The 23,489-nt window shown below is 40.5% G+C and overlaps 1 protein-coding gene across 3 annotated transcripts in view; it reads left to right on the forward strand.

Moving 5' to 3' along the window:
• The window catches only part of LOC148019515 (Insulinase (Peptidase family M16) family protein), a 76,713-nt gene extending 55,197 nt beyond the window's left edge, over positions 1 to 21,516 (forward strand). For 2 of the 3 annotated variants that reach the window (XM_087701007.1, XM_087701008.1), the window contains 2 exons: positions 20,440 to 20,561; positions 20,651 to 21,516. In XM_087701007.1, coding sequence (XP_087557133.1) covers positions 20,440 to 20,561; positions 20,651 to 20,903 — 375 coding nt within the window. In that variant the 3' untranslated portion in view covers positions 20,904 to 21,516. The remainder of the gene's footprint in view (positions 1 to 20,439; positions 20,562 to 20,650) is intronic. The other variant, XR_015695002.1, reaches the window with a different exon arrangement.
• The last annotated feature ends 1,973 nt before the right edge of the window (positions 21,517 to 23,489 follow it).

Genomic DNA, 23,489 nt, shown 5'->3' on the forward strand with positions numbered 1-23,489 from the left:
CAACATCTTCAAAACAACTTCTCTTTCAAAACAATAGATCCTCCCTCCAAAATAACTGCTCCTTTTCCTTTGTTGGTTGAGTGGACTTCACTTGGGTGGCACCGATTGAGTGGTGACAAGATGGAACCACATGTCTAGCTCTGATATCAATTGTTGAGAATTGAGAAAGAGAGAGGGTAAACACAAGACAATGAGCAAGAGTGACAATAGTTCCACACTCAAAAGATGTAAGTACTAGTATGATAGAATGAAAGTACAATAGGTCTTAAGTAAAATCTATTCCTAACTCAACTAGAGTTAATTTAACTCGAGAGTCTAGTTTCACTACTTTTAAAGTCCTAGACACATTATACTTTGACACTTAAAGCCAACAGGGTTGTGGCATAGTGGATCGTGTGTGGGTTGAGTTGTATAGATGTGTAAGTCGATTCCTTGTAGCTCGCATCCCCTGTGGCATAAGTCTATTACATTGGGCATTGCGATAATTGATCAATTCTAATAATCATACGGTTGTATTTATTATTAATAGACAAGTGTTTTTTAATATGGTATGAAAGCTAAGTACTCATTGAAAAAACTAGACTTAATTGGAAAGCTGGTCATTAAAAATATGAACTATTAGAGGGAAGACGACTTTCAACACTTCCATACCACTTCAGTCTCTATTATATCCTATGCCAAGAATCGAGCAAGAATTGGCTTAATAGCTAGCTTAGCGAGGTCTCAGTACTAGGGAGGCATATGACTATCATGGCATCTACAGACCCTATAAGATCTCACAGGCTAAGTATGATATGATGCATAGAGCCCAACAACAATTGGAAGGCAACATTGTTTATTCACCCTTAGATTTTGCACATTGGTCTTATGATTTTGCAAGAAGGATGGAATCTCCACTTAGGATTGATCATTCTATTGAAGAGGTAGACATAGAGTACAAACCTTTATTTACTTCTCCTTCCTCCACTCTATTGTTAGATACAAGTGTTTATTTGTGTTTTTGTTGCTTACATTTCTTGTTTTTTTAAAAGGATTTGATGATATTGAAGGAGGAATTCTTCAATCTATTCATAATAGTCTAAGTCTTAAAGATGACCATTATCTTTATATAAACACAGTGGTGGAAACATATATAGTGTGTAACCTTTTGAAATAGGAGTATAGCTGGCAAAAAAATGCCTTGGATTGTTTTATCATCTAGCTTGGTTCTTTGTTTTTTTGAGACATCTGCATATACCGAGCAACTGAATTGTGCCAAGCCTTGTAAGATGTAATTGTCTTGAGAGTTTTGATTGAAAACATGTTTAAAATTAAATTGCACAAGGAACGATCAAAATGTAACTATTGGGATATGACTTGGCATAGTTACCTTCTTACATACAGACGGGTTTGTACCATACGGTTCACACGTATGTATTTATAGTACTGTACGAATTCATAAGCGATTTTTAATGCATTTTTGCCACCCATCCTGTGGATGCAAACCAGTTGTCTAGAACGATTTTGGCATATTTTCGCAGGGGTCTATGGGCAGCGTTTGGCAAAAAAGGGACAGGTGTTGAACTTAGGGCTCATTTGTGCGCTCTATCAAGTCCCATTCTCTTCTCAAAGCTCATCCCCACCCTCTTGTCTCCAAGCATCTTCTCTTTCCCTCTTCTCTTCCCGATATCCCCTCCCTCTTAAAGCATCATCTCTGTATCCCATCCTTCTCGAGTTTTCAAGCCTCTAAAGCTCAAGCTCTCTCTTTCTCTCTCTCTCTCTCTCTCTCTCTCTCTCTCTCTCTCTCTCTTTTCTCTTTCTCCTATCCCCTCCCTCTTTAAGCATAATTGTAATTGGAGTGATGAGTCTAAACTGTCTCCTCTCCATTAGGCCTTGCCTCGACGCCTTGGCATCATGACACGTGAGAAGCATGAGGCCTTCAACTTGCAAGCCATGCATGTGGAGGACACAAAGAAGTCCAACTCCCACCATTGGACATGCAAGTAGTACGGGAAGTACTATATAAGCGGTGTGACCCAACTTCTTCAATATCTTTCCAAGACCCGCGTGGGGAGGGGGGGGGGAAGCAAGTTGCCGCATGCAAGGCGATTCCTGAATGCATGGCGGAGGAGATTCTCGCCAAGATGAGAGGGGGATCCACTAGAGGAGGAGAAAGTGGTGCATCGACGATGGCACCCACAACTATGTCTATTTGTGAGAAAGCCTCATATGTAAGTGTATCTTCAATTGATGTAGATGAGGTCTCCACCATTGGTGGTGCCGACTCCACATTCACTTGCGGCTCCGACATTGGCAATAGGCAAAGATTCGAAGCTCGTGTGGCATTGAAGAGGTAATTCTCTCTGTCTCAAGCTCTCTGTCATATGCTTGGATCAATTGCCTTTTTTAGAGAAAGATAATTACAAGTAGACATTGAGATTGCACGCATGATGATTGAGTGCAATCTTACATTCAATGTCCTGAAGCATGAGCTGTGGAGAAAGATGGTGAGAATGATTGCCAATGTGGGTTCATGTGAAGGATGGAGCGGTGTTACATATAATGACATGAGGACGAATAAGATTGATGAAGAGAAGGAGACGATTGATAAAGCCCTTGATCTTATTCAGGCCGCATGGACAAAATACGGTTGCTCCGACGGATGGAGAGACAATAGGAAACGAGGCATAATCAACATACTCGTTTCATGTCTACTTGGGACACATTTTTTACAGGCCGTAGTCATTGGTAAGAGGGGAAGCAAAATGACTAACACATTCATCTACCGCCACATTCGACAAGCTATCATTGAGATCTATATTGTCTTTTTAAATGTTAAAGTTATTACTTTCATTATTATATTTTTGAATTCATCTCTCCTTAAAGCTTTCCTTATCATACTTTTGAATTCGTGCCATGTATGATGTGGTTTAGGTAGGCATGTCAAATGTGGTGCAAGTTGTTACTGACAATGCATCCAATTGTTGGTGTATGGGCCGTTTGTTTGAGGCCGAGTTCCCTTCGATAGTGTGGATTCCATGTGCAAGTTATTGTTTGGAATTGCACATGGAGCACACCAAGAAGCTCAAATGGATGAAGAGGGTGGTGCATAAGGCTACATCAGTTGTCACCTTCACGGTGAAGATGAATGTGCTTGCAATGTATTGCGAGCATAGGACGCTTGAGTTGAAGAAGCCCTCTTAAACTCGTTTTGCTTATATGTGGTTGCTATTGGAGTGCCTTTATGAGGTATGGTCCGCCAGATGGTGCTATCCACTCTATGGAATGAATGGGATGAGCATGAGATAGAGGAGGCAAAGGCGATGCAACACTTGTGCCTCGATGAGCAGTTCTAGCAGAGTCCGTGGAATTGTGATTGCCATGACTCCCTTTTATAGGGTGTTACGTATGAGTGATTGCGAGGGATTGATCATGGGTCTTTTTGTTCACTTCTTTAGAGTAGCATTGGTGGAGGCACATGCTTGCACGGTGATCATAGAGTCACAGGGTGCACACATCATTGACATAGCACAAAAGAGATGAGCATGGATGCATAAGCTTATCCATGGATTTGCAACACTATTAGATTCGGCTTACAAGTATCCAATAGTCATGGATGACAAAGAGTTGTGTTTTGACCAGCTTGCATATCTCACTCGAGTGGTTCCCATGGATGCTCACAGCACAGTTCTAGAGGAGATTGGATCCTATGCGGTTCTCAGAGAGGGTATGTGGCTTTTGCTTCTCCCACTTGTTAGAGAAGAGAGTCACTTATGAAGTCTCTCTTTTGATGGTAGAATTTCGGATATGCGTTGTAGACTCTTCAGTCCTTGGTCATGAGAGTCCTTGCTCAGGATTGCTCTTTGGGTGTATGTGAGAGAAATTAGAGTATCTGCTTTCTCAAAAAATGAAGTTTTGCAATGAGCTTAGCCATAGAAACAGGGAACGCCCGTTCCGAGCCTTAGGAATGGATTAACACGTTCTGACATGTGTCTACTAGCGAAACGCCCATGGAATGTTCCTGCCCGTTCCCAGCCTCGTTCCTGCTTGTTCCGGGCCGTTCTAAGCTGTTTCAGCAGCCGTTCCCTGGATTCTGACTCTCCCGCCTACTCCCGCCTATGTTGCTTGCTCCGCCTTTGTTGCCCACTTGCCTCGCCTAGGCCCTACTTGCTCTGGTCTCTCCTACTCTCCTGGCCTGCGGCCCTCCGTCTCTCCTGCCTGCCTTGCTTGACTCTCATGCCTGCCTGGCCTCTCTCTCTCTCTCTCTCTCGCTATATATATATATATATATATATAGATATATATATATATATATGTGCCGTTCCCTCCGTTTCCGTTCCCTAACTTTAGGTGTTCTGCCTGTTCCTGGGGGTTCCGTTCCCCGTTCCTGGTAACTATGAGCTTAGCACACGATAATTAGAGCAGCTAGTCTATTGCCGAACTAACTTGCGTATGATGAAGGCCATGATGACCATGGATAGTCCAAAGCAACTAAACTTTTATCGTTTTGGTTAACAAGTTTAAATTTGTTGTTTTTTATTTTATATTTAACAATTTAGTATTTATAATCTTATGTGCATTGTGTAGGTGAATATTGATATATTCAAGTTGACGGGCTACACTCTTCCGAGAGTACACTAAAAGGTTGATGCGGAGGATCAACAAATCTTTGCGGAGCTCTATAGAGAGCTCATAGCAGCAGACACTCGTAACATTCATAGTTAGCGTGCTTGTGGGTGACGAGTTTGACCAGTTCTAGGAGTTCGAGTTGCAGGGGTTGCTAGCAAGGGCATGGTCATTCGATGTCCTTTCAAGATCGATGAGGGGTGGTTCGAGTGGTTTGCAAACATATATGAGGAAGAACTCTAGTAGCTTTCATCTTGTGCCTGATGATAACATCCTTCCCTTGCCTACAATTACACAGTCATTGTTTAGGGAGCCATCATTTGATGATGATGGTAACCTCATTAGTGAGGATGAGTATGAGAGTGTCTCATTATTTGATATGGAGAGGTCATCTTCAGACTCTCTTGATGAGCTCTCAGATGATGATGATGGTGATTATGATGTATGATGTATAATTGATGATTGTATCCAAATTGACAGATTCCACTTGACTCTTGAGCCCATCGTGACTTGCTAACTCTTATGACAATTGTATGATATATTATGTATAATCATTGATCTCATTTTGTAATGACATTGCTATAGCTTATTTTTACTTTAAATATGTGTCTTATCATTTATAATTAAAAAAATGAAGTTAATTTTTTGGTACTAATATCATAATGTACTAATTTTTTGGTACTAATATCATATTGTACACTTGTCTCTTCAAATTTTTTTTGTACTAATATAATACTGTATTTTATATATTTAATGTACTAATATTACACCATACATTATAAAATCATATTGTACAGTTGTCTCTTCAAATTGACACATGTTCTCTTTCAAATGTCAAGTGTTACTTTTTTAGAGAAAGAAACTTTCAAATCTTCTACTCTAAAAATCTCTCAAATGGTTAAGAATTTGAGATAGCTCCTGAAGACAAAATTGTTCCTTGCAAAATTTTGGAGCCATAATTTTTTACTGCGAGCTTAGTGACTTGGGATGAAGGCTTGTTAGAGCTTCTTAGATGAGCTTTGTCAAATTTCAGCCACACCCAATCTTCTTTTTATAAGATTGATTGCCTTCGATGCTTATCTACTACTTTTTTTTCTTTTTCTTAAGATCTTTGGATAGCTCGTCTAACTTGGGTAAAAGCTGTATCCATCACACACAAACTCATCGGCATGAAATATCTTCTTCTTAGTTTTGAGAATGGGTAACAAGAGTGGTTTTTCATATATGAACTCAAATGGTGCGTTACCTGTAGAAGTATGAATTGTGTTGTTATAGACATATTCTACAAAAGACAAATACTTTTTCCATTGTTGGTTGGCTTCATGGCAATAGCTCTTTAGCATATCCAATATTATGAGATTGATTATCTTACTTTAACCATCTGTTTAAGGATGATAAGAAGATGAAAATGTAAACTTTGTACTTAAATTTTCAAAAAGAGCTCACCAAAAGAGACTAGTGGTTTGTGGATCTCTATTATCCACAATGGATTGTGGTAACCTATGATACTTAAAGATTTGTTGAAGAAATATTCTAGCCATATGTCGAGACTTAAAGAGTCTTTTTGACTGGAATGAAATGAGTCTGTTTGTTAAACGTATCAATAGTAGTCCATATGCCATCGTTGCCATTTGCTGATTTTGGCAAGCTAAAAATAAAATCCATAGCAATGCTTTTCCAAGGTTGACTCAGAATTGGTAATGGTTGTAAAAGCCTTGCAGACTCTTTGCAATCAAAATTAATCTTTTGACACACGAGATTCTTTGATAAATTGCTCAATGTCTTGTCAAAGACTTTGGCCAAAAGAAATACATTTGAAGTGTCTTGGTTGTGGTTTGAATACCACGATGAGCCACGTAAGGTGTTGTATGACATTCTTCCATTACTTTAGGCCTAAAATCTTTAGTAACATATAACTTATTCTCCATTATTTTCATCTTTAATAACATAAGAGTTTATTGTTTTACTAAGTTGTAAATTCTCCCAAATGTTTTAGAATCTTCATCAGAAGTATACATGTGCTTCATACTAGTGAAATCTGTATGATGAATCATGGATTTGTAAAAAATAACAGATATGATTTGATATCATGTCAAAATAAGCGACAGTACAGAGAGACAATAGGATTTGCGGGGAGTAACATAGAGTGTGTATGGCAAACACTGAGAGAAGAGAAACTTAGAAACACAAGAAGAATACGATGATGATGCATTGAATCATGCAATGAGAAGAAAAGTTGATAGAGCGGATTGCTTCATACTACTGAAATCTGTATGATGAATCATGGATTTGTAAAAAATAATAGATATGCTTTGATACCATGTCAAAATAAGCGACAATGCAGAGAGACAGTAGGATTTGCGGGGAGTAACATAGAGTGTGTACGGCAAACACTGAGAGAAGAGAAACTTAGAAACACAAGAAGAACACGATGATGATGCACTAAATCATGCTATGAGAAGAAAAGTTGATAGAGCGGAGCCGAAAGTCAAAAGATAGCTGCATTATCCTGTTTGAATCCAGTGGAAGCACCTGTGGGAAATCTGCACAGTGAAGGGAGCAAAGCATAGTCCTTTGGGCAGTGTGCTATTGAAGTAATCATTGGAAGGTGAAAGACAGCTGTTGAAGGAGCGGACCACAGTCCTTAGATGCTATCGGAGATGTGGAAGAAGATCACTAAGTGTCGAGGGAGCGAACTGTAGTCCTTTGATGTCGGGGAGTGACCTGGGGAGCAAAACACAAATCCTAGAGTATCAGAGCTGTCAACCTTAGGGAGAGCAGCCCTGATATTGATGCCAAGTGGAAAATGATGATGTCGGATAATGAAAGATGAGCCGGGCTGCAAAAACGTAGGTTCGAGCAGCCTTTGTGACAGATGAGTGATGCCAAGTGATGGAGGAGAAGCCAGATTGCAAAAACGCAGGTTCCAACAGACCTTGTAATAGATGAGTGATGAAATCACTGATGCTCAGTGATATAGACTTTTGCGAAAGTCTAGGATGCTAATGCCAAATTGAAGATGATGATTCGAGCCAAAGAGAATATCTCCATACCGAAAAACTAGCGGAAGGTTGAGCCTGATGGAAAAGGATACTGACGCTAAGCAGATGATGGCGATGCCAGGTGGAAGATGCTCCAAATACAAGGCCGAATGCTGAAACGGGGCGCCTAAAGCAAAAGAGGAAGGGTGAAGGCAGCCAGGAGCCACGAACTGCAATGTCCTTCTGAAGGGGTGTGAGGGTAGTGGAAGGGGTTGGTGAGAGAAGGGAAGTGGTGGTGGTGACTGAAGGTGGTGAAGAATGATTGAAGAGTTGTAAGAATGAATGAAGTGATTGTCTATTTATATGCATAAGTTGTCTAGGCTGGTGCACCACAATGTGAGCGGCCATTGAAAAAGTGGCCAAAATGTGGATACTAGCTCTTTTTGGGGTTGTCAATGCGAAACTCTAAATAAAGTGTGTAAATTGAAGAAGTGGTTTCTCCACACCCCATCTTAGGTCCAAAAAGGGATGACGAAAGAGAAGTGAAGAGGGATACGATGAAGGAGAAGAGGATCTCGGAGATGCAAGATATCCACTTGAAAGATAACCTGTAGTAAGGAACAGTAGATGGGATGCCCCTATTAGGTCAGAAAAGGAATGAAGAAAGAGGAGTGAAGAGGGATACGATGAAGAAGAAGAGGATCCCAGAGATCCAAGATATCCACTTGAAAGGTAACATGTACTAAGGAACAGTAGATGGGATGAGCTGTAGAACAGGACTCCACCTCAGGAGGGAAGCCACTAGCTCTATGACTCCATGTTGGAAGGAATTCGAAGGTTTTGTTACCGAGTCGTAGTTGGACATCCAAGACCCCGATGTAGGCGGTCTTTGAAGATCTTGGGTATTAGGAGGAGAAATGACTGCTCCAGGACAAGCATCCCAAAAGAGTAAATGGTGGGTGACGAACTTTATGATGAGGAGGTGCTCCCCTTGAGGATGGAGACGCAGGGGCGCTCCTTGAAGCCGAACAAGTAGAAGCTCCTCTGAGGGCAAAGAGAGAGTACATCCCCCTTTGTAAGGGATAGGGAATCTAAAAACTCATGGATCATGGGCTCCGAATCGTTTGATGACGAAGGAAATGTAGCCGGTCGCGGGCTGAAGAAGGTATTTGGGAGAGCAAAGATGTCGAAGAACTCCCAGAGATGGCCTCTCGAACGTGAGTAGTTGAGGTTGGGGAAAAGGGAGGCTCAGGTTGAGCCAAGAGAAGGCAGCAGTCACTTTCTCTCAGTGGAGTGGAGTGCGGAGTTGAAGTAATAGAAGAGGTCCAACAACTACTGACTTTCGAGGAGCAGACTGCTGAGGGGACAGTAGCTAACAATCACTCTCTCGAGGGAGCGGACTGCAAAATTGTGCGTTGTTGAGGTGGCATTCTTGAAATCCTAGAAGTAGTAGAAGCAACCTCCCTAGCACATTCCAGGGGTCGCGAGGAGGCCGGGGTACCAGTCGATCCTCCTATGGCTCAAAAGGGCTTTGTATGCATCGAATCCGTCTTATTGCCTTTAGCATAAAAATGTGAAAGCAGATGCAGAATAAATTGTGTGGCCCAAAAGGGAGAGGTGGCACAATGAGTGCTTGGGGGTAGATATATATACTTTGGCAGGGTAGGGAGCAAAGGTCCATGGCAGCAACCATCGGCGGGGGTTTTGGTGATGCCAGAAGAGGAGCACTCACTGGTTGTCCATAGGCTTGTGGAGAAGTCGTAGCACCAAAGTATCAATTTGTAAAGGGGAGGGTGGGTGGGAGAGGAAAAAAAATGTATATTTTTCTCTTGGTGGTGCGGTGGAAATGAAGAGAAAAAAAAAAGATAATGATGCCAAACTTGCAACTTGTCTTTGCCTTCTTTGATGAACAGGGTCTTTAGCTCTTTGAGCTCTTGTGCTCTGATACTATGTCAAAAATAATAGGTACACTCTGATGCCATGTCAAAATAAGTGATGGTGCAGAGAGATAGTAGGGTTTGCGGGGAGTAACACAGAGCGTGCAGGGCAAACACTGAGAGAGAAGAGAAACTTGGAAACACAAGAAGAACATGGTGATGATACATTGAATCATGCTATGAGAAGAAAAGCTAATATAGTGGAGCCAAAGCTCAAAAGATAATTGCAATGTCCTATCTTAATCAAGTGGCAATACCTGTGGGAAATTTGCACAGTGAAGGGAGTAAAATACAGTCCTCTTGGCAATGGGCTATCAAAGTAATCACCGGAAGATGAAAGATAGCTGTCGAGCAAGCAGGACCGTAGTCCTTTGATGCCATCGAAGATGTGAAAGATTATCACTAGCTTTCAAGGGAGCAAACCACAGTTCTCTGATGCTAGGGAGTGACCTGGGTAGTAAAGTACAAATCCTAGAGTATTAGAGTTGTCAAACGCAGGGAGAGCAGCCCGGGTTGATGCCATGTGAATAATGATGATGCCAGATGATGGAAGATGAGCCGGCTGCAAAAACACAAGTCTCAACAGTCTCTACGAGATAGACGAGTGACACCAGGTGATGGAGGAGGAGCTAGGTTGCAAAAACGGAGGTTCCAACAGCTCCTATACTAATCAACACCAAAGGCTAGGATGTCGACGCCAAGTTGGAGATGATGATGCTAGGCAAGGAGAAGATTTCCACATTGAAAAATGCAGGTGAAGGTGGGGCCTGATGGAAAAGGCTGCTAATGCCAAGAGATGGTGATGCTAGGTGGAAGATGCTCCAAATGCAAGGCTTGATGCTGCAACAGGGCGCTCGAGTGAAATTAACGCCAAAGGCTAGGATGCTGACACGAAGCTGGAGATGATGATGCTAGGCAAGGAGAAGATCTCCACATTGAAAAATGCAGGCGAAGGTGGGGTCTGATGAAAAAGGCTGCTAATGCCAAGAGATGGTGATGCCAGGTGGAAGATGCTCCAAATGCAAGGCTTGATGTTGAAACAGGGCGCCTGAAGCAGAGGAGGAAGGGTGAAGGCAACCATGAGCCACGAACCACAATGTTCTTTTGAAGGGGTGTGAGAATAGTGGAAGTGGTTAGTGAGAGAAGGGAAGTGGTGGTGGTGACCGAAGAAGATATGAAGAATGATTGAAGAGAGTGATAAGAATAAATGAAGTGACTGCCTATTTATAGGTATAAGCTGTTTAGGGTGACACATCACTGTGTGGGCGCCCATTGAAAAAGTGGCCAAAATGTGGACACTAGCTCTTTTTGAGGTTGTGAATGCGAAACCCTAAACGAAATGTGTAAACTAAAAAAGTGGTTTCTCAACAAGACACTACATGAAGCTGAGGTTTTCTTGACAGGGCATATGCTATCTTGTTTTGTTTTCGAGGAATATGCAATATTTAAAAGTTAAATTAAGCTAAATAATTGGCCCATCAAATATGCTATTCAGAATTCTTCGGTTGGTTGAGAAAATGTCTCAAACTGTCATGGTTCGTCTTGATGAGAAATTCTTCATCTAAAAGATAGTGGCTCCAATCTTTTAAAGCTTGAATGATGGCCATTAACTCCTTTTCATAGGTAGTAGCATTCCTTTCTGCATTTTGCAGCCTTTTGCTTGCATATGAAACTACATGTTCTTCCTGGTTTAAGATTGTACCAATGCGGTCTCCCAAAGTATCACATTCCATAAAGAAAAGTTTCGACAAATTAGGTATAATTAAAAAAGATCCTTTATTGATATAGAACATTAGAGCTTCAAAAGCTTCCTTTTCTAGTTTGGTCCATAGGAGTGTTGTTGCTTTCTTGGTTAAATTATGCAATGGTCCAACAATCATTGCAAACCATTTAATGAATCTCTTGTAATAAGAGCATAATTCTAAGAAACTTCGAACTTCATGAACACTAGTCAATTCTGGCCATTCTACAATATCCTCGATTTTTTTTTGGATCCATTCGAATCCCATCTTTGGATACAATATGGCCCAAGTAGTGAATCTCTTTTAGAAAAAATTAACTCTTTTTGCCATTCTCATAAAGTTTGTGTTTGTGGAGTTCTTGAAACACTATTTTTAAGTGTTGCTTATACTCTTCTTAATATTTTGAATGAACCAAAATATCATCAAAGAAAGTACTTGTAAACTTCCAACGTGCACTAAAGATTCTTTCCACCATTCTATTAAAGATTACCGGAGCATTGGTGAGACCAAATGCTAGCACGAGAAACTCATGCAAACCAAAAGTTGTCTTGAATGTTGTTTTATGAATATCTTGAGGAGCAATCTTTATTTGGTGGTAGCCACTCTTAAAATCAATTTGGTTGAATACTTTGGATCCATCCAATCTATCCAAGAGATCATCAATTCTTGGAATTCGAAATCTATTCCAATTTGTAATTTTGTTGAGGACCCTGTAGTCCACACACATGCTCGAAGTTCCATCTTTATTCTGCGCTAAGAAGACTGGAAAGCAAAAAGGTGAGGAACTCGGTCTTATTAGACCCTTCTCTAAGAGCTGATTCACTTGCTTCATAATCTCCTCTTGTTGTATTGGACTCACACAATAGTGTGGCCTATTTGGAGGTAAGATCCTAGGAATGAGATCAATGTGATGATCTTCTGGCCTCTGTGGTGGTAACTCGTCAAGTAAAGTGTCTGCAAAACAATCTTGATACTTCTTTAAGAAACTCATTCGGTCCTTGTTCATATCTGAGATAGACTCTTCAATTCTAGACTCTTTGTTAGATTCTTTGATAAAGATCAAGTATGAGAAAATATAATTTTTCATTGCTTTACAAATTTTTACTTGGGATAAGATGGAAATAGAGTCCACCCCTATATCAAAAGATATAGTTTTACTCCGAAAGAGAATCTAAACTTATTTTGAATATAATCAATGGGATTGGATCTATTCTTCTATGCCAAGGTATTCCTAATACAACATCACAATGACCAAGATCTTCCATGATAAAACCCTCATGATCTAGATAATCTCCTATCTTAATTCATAGTTTCTGAAGAATGGGAGTAACTTAAGACTCCATTCCTTGAAAAGTAGCACCTGACATTTCTAGTGTTCCAAACCTCTCCTTTGGTAGATATAGAGCTTCAACAATTTGAAGATGGATATAATGATATGTAGCCTTGTATTAAAATGTATGAGAACTGGTTGATTAGCAATCTTATCCCAAGTCATAAAAAGGTTCCTTTTCTCTAACGGAGTTTCATCCTGTCGCAAGGATTCCTTAGGTACAACATTTTCTTGAGGTGTCTTTTGGGGCTGATTTTCCTTCTTTGCCTTATTAGGGCATTGAGTAGCCATGTATTCTTTTCTTCCACAAGAGAAACATCGTCCTTCTCCTGTATATTCTACTAACTCCTAATATGTTAGTATTAGGAGTTAGTAGAATATACAGGAGAAGAACGATGTTTCATCTTGTTGCAAGGATTCCTTAGGTACAACATTTTCTTGAGGTGTCTTTTGGGGCTAATTTTCCTTCTTTGCCTTATTAGGGCATTGAGTAGCCATGTATTCTTTTCTTCCACAAGAGAAACATCGCCCTTCTCTTGTATATTCTACCAACTCCTAATATTCTAATATGTTACCTTCTTTTTGGATGGCAAAGTCGGTCTATCTCCATCCTTACGCTCTGGTTCTTGTCTATCTGCCTTTTTTTGGTCAAACATCTTGATCTTGTTCCTTTGTGGTTCTTCTTTTGCGGCTTTACCAAGCATCCATGGCATACGCAGTCCTTCAGATTCTAAGGTTGCATCTTGGGCTGCTTACGAAGTATCAGGCTTTGTCATCTTAATAGCTCGCCGTACCATCTGATGTAATCCATGGATAAACTTTCTCATCTCCATATTGGGAGGAACTTCATTAAGAGATGTAAACTTAAGAGAAACAACTGCAAACTTGTTGATATATGTTTCAACATTCTCTCCATGGCTTTGCTTCAACTCATCCCATTCTTGTTGCACATCAGTTTCAAAGGATGAATGTAAAAACTTCTCGTTGAACATCTTCTTAAACTCTTTCCAAGACTTAGGCTCCTTTTTCTCTTGAACAACTTTGAGCCACCAATTCAAAGCGGCATCCTTCAGATGCATTTTAACCATCCTAATTTTTTATTTTTTTGTATAATCTTCACTGCCAAAAGTAGCATCAAATTGTCTAGTAAAGACAATTTTGTGAGAATCTCTTTTACTATAGAAAATGTCAAACTTGACGCTCTTCTCTCCAGGCTTGAAGTCTCTTTTGGCATTGTTTTCCTTTGCTAAAAGCATCTTTAGAGATTCAGCTACCATGGAAATAGCTAGCCTAGTTCTTTGACTTTCTCCATGCCCTTCTCTATGAAGGGATTCTTGGGACAAGAGGAGGCAGCTTGTGTATGATGAGACTTTGAAGTTACCGCTTGGGTGGATCCTCGAATGATAGGTGATATGTTACCTTTCGTAGACTTAGTTGTATCAATAACATTGATACCTTTCATGCTAAGTAGGCCTTTGCAGCCATAATACCTTTTGTTTGAAGAGCCCGGTAAGGAGATCTTCAAAGACCTTCATTTCAGCCTGTGCTTTAGTCCTTCTCTCCATCAAAGCTTGAATTTTTGGATTGGCTTCTAGCTTCTTGTATCTTTGTATCTTCTCATAATTTGAGAAGCATACAGATACAGAGTGTCAGGAGCCTTCCGGTTGCTCACAAAAATTCTTCCCTTTGCCTATTGACATGGTGAGAAAGTTGGGTCCAAAGATCTTGTCACCTAGAAAAGTTCTTGCGAAGGAGTCCTTGCTCTAATACCGATGTAAGTGCAGGGAAGAACATGAGAATGACAATACTTTGAACTTAACCAACTTGATCAATTATCATCATGAATATTAGAGAGAGAGAGAGAGAGAGAGAGAGAGAGAGAGAGAGGAATCGACACCATGTTGAGAGGGGAATCGGCCCCTCCCCCTTTTTTGGGAATTTATTAAAACAAAATCACGAGCCAAGTGCTTGAACCATATACAAAAGGGCTGATTTGTTGGAAATCTCAAAATTAGGGTTTCATTGCAATTCCGAAAATTAGGGTTTGAAGTATATGGTTCCGGCACTTGTTGCCCATGGTTTTGTTTCAATAAATTCCTCAAAAGGGGGAGGGGCCGGTTTCCCTCTCAACTTCTGTCATCTCTCTCTCTCTATCTTCTAATTTTCATGGTGATAATTGATCAAGTGGTTAAGTTTAAAGTATTGTCATTCTCATGTTCTTCCCCACACTTACACATTTTGTGGTGGCGTATAAGGAATCGTACATTGATGCTTGATACCCTTAGTTTTGAGAAACTCATTGACACTATCTTCAAGATATTCACCCCATGTTATTTGTTTGATTTTTATTTGAACCTCATTTTCAATGCTTGATACAGAAGTTTTGAAGATACATAATACATGACTTATGTCTTTCAATCCAAATACTTAGCTATACCTTGTACTATCATCAATGAAAAGGACAAAATAGAGATGTTTGCCCAAAGCAATAGTCCTCATGGGATCACAAATATCAATGTGAATGAGCTCCAACTTACTGGTTTATTTGATTGAGCTATCCTTAGAAAAAGGAACATAGAAACACCCTTCACAAATATATTGGTGCCTAAGAGGCTTAGAATCTTTGGTAGATGTTTGATCACCTTCAAGTAATGCAATATCTTGAGGCTTCCATAATTGACATGAACAAAATTGGAGTGCTAAAAGTTATGCTACATCCATGTCCTTTGAAGAAATGGCTACCAAGGCTTTCTCGTCATTATTTTCAAAATGATCGAGTTGGTATAATCCTTCAAGGAGGGTACCTGTCATAACAATGTTCTATCTTGGTTTGGATCGTGAACGACACATTTGTTCTGGTGAAAATTCATTTGCAATCTTGCTCAAGGTAACCACGAAACGTTTCACCCTCGAAACGTTGTGTTTCACCCTGAAACGTTTCACCTTTGGACAAGTCCCAAGTGAAATGCCAAGTGAAATGGTTGAATAATATATATGAGATAGTTTTCTTTATAAACAATGACTTGCAACTTGCATATCTATACCATACAAATCCTTTCATGTCAACAAATGATGTCTATCCTATATGTAGAGTGTGTCAAAACTCTCAAAAGAGCAAGAAAATATAAAATTTTCCATTTGAAAAATATTGTTTCAATCAGCCATTTCACTCGGGGTGTTTTGTGTTTCATTGAAATGTTTCAGCCGTTTTGTGTTTCGGTAACATGATCTTGGTTTGGCAAAGAAAATAGATTTTCTTGATGTGGGGTACATGTACTACATCCTTGAGCTGGATGTTGTCTCTAGTGGCTGCTAAAATGATTTGTCCTACACTTTGACAGGGTAGAGGTGGTTATTTGTGCATTGGACTCTTTTACCTAACGGTGCAGGGCTTAATTTTTAAGGAATCACTTCATAGATGTTATGTGCCTAGATGCATTGTTGTCTAAGTACCATACATTGGGGAATCTTTCTTGGAAACTAAATGCAAAATCATCTTTTGATGGTCGTAACTACGTACTAGAAAAGATTGGTTTTTAGAGGCGAAGCTGCTGTTTTCATTGGGTATGCAATCCTCACTTGATGATGCAGTCATCCTTGCTTCCTTCGGTGTTTTTCTCCTTTGCAATCCATTTCCTTCGCTCACTAACATAATGCCCCGGCTTCTTGCATTAGTGAAAAATACTTGGCTTTCTAGCACTTAGTTGTTGATCATGATGCTGATGACAAGGGTGAGGTTTGCTAGCTTCTTGCTGACTGGATGATGAAGCTTGCATTTTGGTTGAATCCAATTTTAACGAAGTACTGGAATTTCTTTTCCCCTTGAAGCTCTCGTAAAATGCGTGATTGTTGCTATGTTGGATTTTTTTTTGAGTTTGCTTTTCTTCTTGAAGCAACCCTACAAGCTCCTAGAACTTGGGAGGGGTGATAGTAGACCTTCCTAGTGACAGATTGAGAGATATGAAGGTTGTGATAAGTCTTGGGGAGTGAATTTAAAGTATACAAGATGTGTTCTCGCTCAATGATAGTCTTACCAATGTTGCGATGAGGTCCTCCCTAGTGTTTTGGGTTTTGGTGAGGTGTTTTGTCATGGAGTTATCTTCATTCATCTTGACCAGTTTCAATTGTGCAATGAAGAGCAGCAATCCTAGCTTGATTTGTAATCTGGACATTGTTTCGAGAACATCCCGGTTGTCTTTGCAGTTTCATAAGAATGGGTGTCAGGAATAGTGGTTTCCACCGTTAGGGAGATCCCTTTGAGAATGCTCTTGGTGGTGTTGAGCAGCAGGAGCTTCTGGAAGGGTAGTTACCCATGACTATCCCCCATAGCCCCTTTTGCTACCAGGACATTTGTTGACAAGACTCCAGAGGGGATAGTTTTTTACCTGGAGTTTATCCTCCCTGCTTATGAGACTGAAATTCTCTGAAATTTGAGCCATTTAAAGAAGATAATCTGTTTACTTAATCAAAGTTTTGGAGACTATGAGCTTTAGAGCTCTCTCTCAATAAAGAAGATTGACCGACCTTCTCCTTGACAAAAACTCACTTGTTGATGTTGAACCTTGTCTGAGGACACTTATCTACAGGTTGCCAAAACATGAGCTGCAAGGCTGAAAACTTGCAAGCAATATGGCTGAATTGTAGTTGGAATAGGGCTGTAAAAAGATGCCAGAGTGTCACCTACATAGTGCTAAAAATCAGCAATGAAATGCCACCAAAACAGGGCTATGGTAGTGGCCAAAAGGACAACTGCAACTATGTTGAAATGGAGGAACAGCAGAGTGAAAACTAGTTGTGACTTGCAGCAATAGCAGCCTTTCAAAGGTGTGGGACAAGGGCTGAGAACAGCGGCACAATTCAGTAGTAGTCCATGCTTTGACTTTGCAATAGAGCTCATCTCTCTTTCTTTCTTTTGTGACTTTTATCTTGAAGGCTCTATGATTTTGGGATTATATAGGTCTCTGTTCCAGCTTTTCTATGCTGCAATGCCTATCTTTTTGCCGTGCTGTTAACCAATCTAATTTGCCTCCTCCCCTAATGTGTTATACATCTCCTAGTTATGGGATTATACATGAGTTGGTCATACATGATGCCCTTAGATCATAGATGGACACACTCATATGAATTCACATGCTTCCCACAGTGTGGAGGCAAGACTACAATATGCCGTTTGATGAGATCGGAACATCTTTCTTTCTTTTGTGTTTTTTCTCGAAGGCCCTATGCTTTTGGGATCATATAGGTCTCTGTGCTAGCTTTTATTGATTAGGGTTGCATTCCATCTGCAGACGGATTCATATAGTATGATATGTCCAATCAGGTCTGACGTGTACGATCTTCCAGATTTTGTCCCTTTTTTTTGTGGGGGGGGGGGGGGGGGGTGAGGATGGGTGAGTTGGTGTTTTTGGAAAACCGGTTTTCGGCTTACCCTTTTCCTCTTTATCCTCACTAACCTTTACTTGTACCTCATTTACCACCTCCTCTTCTTCTACCTCTCTCTTCTATGCTCCTCCATTCTTCTGTCTCAGATCTCATCCATCCACTTCTCTCTACCTCTACATCATCCTCTTCCTCTCGTTTCTCATCCCCTATGTGTAGCTATGTTTCTATTTTCTCTTCCTTTACCTCCTTTTTCCCTTCCCCTTCCCTTAACACTACCTATATCTCTATATTCTTTACCCCTATCACAATGCCTAAGTCTTTTCATGAAGCCTGTGCATTACACACATTTCACCTTGAGTCTTAGCCTTTAGTTTCTTTTTGTATCTACTACTTTTTGTACTTGCCACAATCCACTCAGCACTTGTGACTTTCCATACCATGATACATCATTGCAACTAGCTTCATTTTTTGATCCATTGTACATGTTTTCAATCTTAATAATGAAATTAGATCTTGGAAATTACTTGTGACTAAAGTCTTGGATTTACATTATCTCAACATCTCAAGTCTCATCATGTTTATGACTCATTATTGAAAACTAGAGCAAAGACATCTGTGGTTTATAAATTGTATTAATATTGGATGGATAATGCCTTGTGACACTCTTAATGTTAAAACAAGTAATGTTTACTAGCCTAACCCTTAAAATTCTATGTATTTTTTAATGGCTGTATGAAACAATGGATTGGTGTTGTACCAAGTCCACAGGCTGGACAGATTGGACGGATCGTACTTGACTGCCCTGTTCTTGATGTTGCATCGTGTATTTTTGTGCCATGTTGTTTATCAACCTGATTTTTCTTCTTCCCTAATTTGGCATACAACTCCTTGATATAGGAGTATGCATGAGCTGGTCATACATAGTGGCCTTAGATGGCTGCACTCTTATGCATTCACACCTTTCCAACATAGTGGAGGCAATAGTGCAATATGCCATTAATGGCCTTAGGATGGCCACTCTTATGAATTCACATGCTTCCCACATGGAGGCAAGGGATGGCCTGGCTCTTCCAATCCAAAGACTCTCTTGCCTTGTTATGGCATTTTGTTACATGCCGCACTCTTATGTTTTTACATGCTTCCTACATGGTGGAGGCAAGGGATGGTCTGATTATTCCAATCCAAAGACTCTCTTGCCTTGTTATGGCATTTTTGTTACCAGCGGCACCAACCTCCTTTTATGTTCTCTTTTACAAGGAAATGAAAAGGTATATAACGGCCATAGGATGTGAAGAGATTTCGGGGCGCATGGAGATGAAAGCGGGGGCTGCATGAAAGGCTACAAAGAGAATTGAAGGCAAAACAAGAAGATGACTGCTGTGACGTTATCTTGATCATGATGTTGGGTGCCATGGAGTCACCTCATTCACATTATAGCATTATATCCTGTTGGTTGTTGTCTGTACAAATGGACACAAGGTTTATCTGTAGTCACAAAGCCATGTGCATACTCTTTCAAAGGATGGTAACATGACTTCTTTTGGTGCATGGGGATCAATGATTCTAACTACATCGATGTAGAGGGCAATGGAGTGTCCTGAGTCCTGACATCATCTTCATCACCATGATGAGTCCTTTTACATTGTCTCATTGCTGTTATACCAACACATGCAAGTATCATTGGTTCCTATATGTACCAAGTGGGCAGTCTGTTTAACTGCCTCTCAAGAGTTGTCCGAGTATGCCTTGTTGTGGGGGTCAATTATTTTAAGCATGTCGATGTGGAGGACAATGGAGTGTCCCAACATCATCTTCATCACCAGGGTGAGTGCTTTTACACATTCTCACTGCATGTTATAGCAGTACATGCAAGTATCATAGGTCCTTGTATGTACGAAGTGGACTTCAGTTTAATTCCCTTTCAAGAAGTCATTCGGGTACACAAGCTCAATTATGTGAAGGGTTTTGTATTTCTACGCTTGATAATTTGAAGTATTTTACTGGAAGAGATATGGGGCAAGCGTTGCTGAAGTTGTCTTCCTGCTTTCATCTGTATGGCTCAATTGGGATCTCTCTGAATTTGGCGAGAAAAACCATGTGTTCTCAACAAAATGCAATGGAATTTCTCCTGATCTACGTAGGTCTTAGGATCATGTCAAGGGTTAGGTACGAACTCCGTTCCGTGGTTAAACAATCACTCGGTTTATATCTTAAAAGATGCAAAGGGTATGTTGATTGCGGACCATAGGCCAAATTCAGTCGGGAGAGATTTCACGCGGCCGTTTCTGACAAATAAGCTCGATTTTCATTTCTCGGTCTTGTACTGCGTGCTGATGACCCATGGTAGTCTTTGTTTGTTTCAATGTATTCACGCCAAGACCTTTTGTTGTGACGTAAGCTTGTCAGGCGATTTTCGACTTGTGGTGCCATTTGTGAGTTGTTCATAATGCGTGCATTTGCAGGACGGCATGAGCGACGATGAGTTCGAGAGCTACGTTGAGGCCCTCGCGGAGGCTAAGCTTGAAAGCGATCTTTCTTTAGTGGAGGAGACCGATCGCCACTGGGTTCAAGTTGTGGACCGCAGGTAGTCTAGTATTCTTTTCGATGGAAACATCCGTTTTATGTTGGAGGGCACAGTTGAGGCTAATCCATCCCCACTTGCAAGCAATGCAGGTATCTGTTCGACATCAACAAACAGGAGGCCGAGGAATTGAGAAGAATCACCAAAAAGGATGTCATTGATTGGTACACAACACATTTTTGCTCCAAGTCGCCACACATGAGGAAGCTGACCGTGTTTGTGCGGGGATCCAGTGCCCGTGCCGGGAAGGATGCAGGCTCCGATCATACACACGAGGCTGTGGAAGTCATCGAAGATTTGCTGTCATTTAAAAGCAAAAGCGATTATTTCTCTCCCCTTTGCTAGCAGCGAGCTCCATCCAATTTTCCAGGCGCATCGTTATTCATTTGTTCGGGGAGCATATCGTAGGCTGTAATCGGATATTTGGGTCCAACTCGCATTTTTCAATCGGATAAAAAATGCTCACCAGTTTTTGATGCAGGCTTTGCGATTTTCATAATGCTGATGAATGAGTTGGAAATCAGCACTTGGCACGCTCAAAGTGTTTGCTGTCAAAAGGCTCGAGGGAACAGGCATCCCACAACAACCATAAAGCATGGAGGGGCAAGGCCATTTATGTTTTGACTAGCGTATTTCTAGATTCCCACACTCTTGGTCTTTGCCAGGTAGCTGGCGCCAAGGTCCGTATGGGAGAATTGTGGAGTTGGTTACTCTTTCTTGGTGACTTCCACCAAGCCAGCTGGGAAATGACCTGGAGTTGTGATGGGTGCACCTCTATCAGCTATTAGCCGATTGATAGTTGTGGACCTCAAGCACTCACTTGGAAACATACAGTTAGTTCTTTAAGCAAGTATTCACTTGCAATTTGTACCTTGATTTATGTTGTCAAATATAACTGAGCTCAAAATTGGAAACTTAGAAGTTGGGTTGATTATGCAAAGAGAATTCGCTTGTGGCATGTCTTGCCATTTGTGACTAATGCATGTTTAATGGAGGGCATTTGACACGTAATACATTGTTTGGAGCCACTTGTAATGGGTATATTCCATTGAAAGCCATCCAAATTATTAGAGAAAATTGCTCAGATAGAAAACCTGTTCAAATTGGATTGATATAAGGATGATAATAGCATGTGCAAGGAACACTCCTCTTGTTCTCCTTGAGGAATTATCCACACACACACACCCCCCTCTCCTCTCTCTCTCTCTCTCTCTCTCTCTCTCTCGTAAATGAGTGATATTTTTGTGTCAAAGAACTAAAGAGTACAAAAGTTGGGGCAAGGTCACTAAAGAGCCTACTCGATACCAAGATATTAAATTATCTTTGGTTAAGATTTCAACATGTTAAACAAGATCAAGTTGTCACGAAAGCAATCCCTTATGCTTCACAACATGACGTTGGATACCCTAGGCATCATTAAAAAGGAATGCGTTGCAAGTGACCCAAATATACTAGCAATCCCAAAATGTAAGGAAGTGAAACAAAATCTTCATATGAGGTTGTGTTGGACCATGATATTTAGCCTTGTCAAAGACACAATCGAAAGAATGCATTATGGTTTCCACCACACTATGTTGAAAGTCAGTAAGGAGGACCCAAATTTTTGGACTAAGAGGATGTGATGAATCTATGATGTGAACATTCAACTGCATTAGTATAGAAGAAACAATTCCTGTCAGAAATACCCCTACAGTGAACAGGTGATGCAAGGGGAAGACCACCCACCAGCATTCTCCAAATGAATACCTCCAATTGGAATTGTCTTGTTGGTTCATCCCTTTGTCATTGTCAATTTCCACCATGCTTTAGATTTATGCAATACTTAAAGTGTATTAGCTTTGGTTGCCAACTAGGAGCAATCTTTGAAATGAGATGATCAATTTGATTTACCAAAGAAGATTGAAGTCTCTTGCTAGGGACAAGTACAATTGAGGACATGAAAGGGTTGGTGGTCACCCCAGACATCAAGGTAGCCATGAGGGACCCAATAGACTTGTTTGATGGTATGAATAGACATCAGTGGCACTTGCTACCAAGACAAGTTCAAGGTAAGCCATACAATTCAACTTAGGTGTTTCCCTTGATTTGTCCTCCCAAGAAAGTAGGTGAGATACCGTTTGAATTTCCATTTGCAATGAATTGATAGCCAATCAATCCTCTATTGGGTGCCATTGGACCATGCAAACCACCATTTTTCACAAGCACGCCAACCATTTTCCATGAGTACACCGGATGGTTGAGAAGACCTGAAGCAAATGTAAAGAATTGAGCCTTACCATTAAGTTACATGTAACCACGAATCCTAGATCTTCATATTACCATATCAAATACCTCGATCCTCAAGAAAGAAATGGTCAATAATAGTCCAAGGTTATTGACGAGTACATATCATTTGAAAATGAGACCAATGAAGGGTTGCCATGTGGGTCTAAAAATCAAAAACTGCCACAACCCCCATGGATTTCAATGTACAAATATGGCTCCAAGATATCCAAGATATACGAGTGCAGAAGTGTCAAGTGAGATCCTTCAAGGCAACATTAGTCCAAGGCAACAATGACAAAAAAATAAGTTAGCACGGGGAGCATAATTGTCTATGCCACTTTAAGGTGCACCTGAAATGGACAAGCTTGAGGTTTCCAATAAAGAAACTTGACTTCCAATTTTTGAGATATCCATTTCAACAAGAGTTTTGGCTACACATCAACCCCTAAGGGATAATCAAATTATCTTACAATGTCTCCCTACTAAACAACCACTCCATACTACCCCAAATCTAGCAAATTTGAGCTAATACAAGTAAAAAGGGAGGATTTGGCAACATTAGTACGAAGATCTGATGCAAATGGAAAGAGAAACAAGCTAGTTTCTCATATTAGCAAGATGTAATAACATAGAAAGAATGGGGTAAGTAGTAAATGCGAAAAGGAG

The sequence above is a fragment of the Lygodium microphyllum genome, chromosome 19 (genome assembly GCF_053477565.2).
Source record: "Lygodium microphyllum isolate KBCC chromosome 19, Lygodium_microphyllum_v1.1.10, whole genome shotgun sequence".
Classification (NCBI taxonomy): domain Eukaryota; kingdom Viridiplantae; phylum Streptophyta; class Polypodiopsida; order Schizaeales; family Lygodiaceae; genus Lygodium; species Lygodium microphyllum.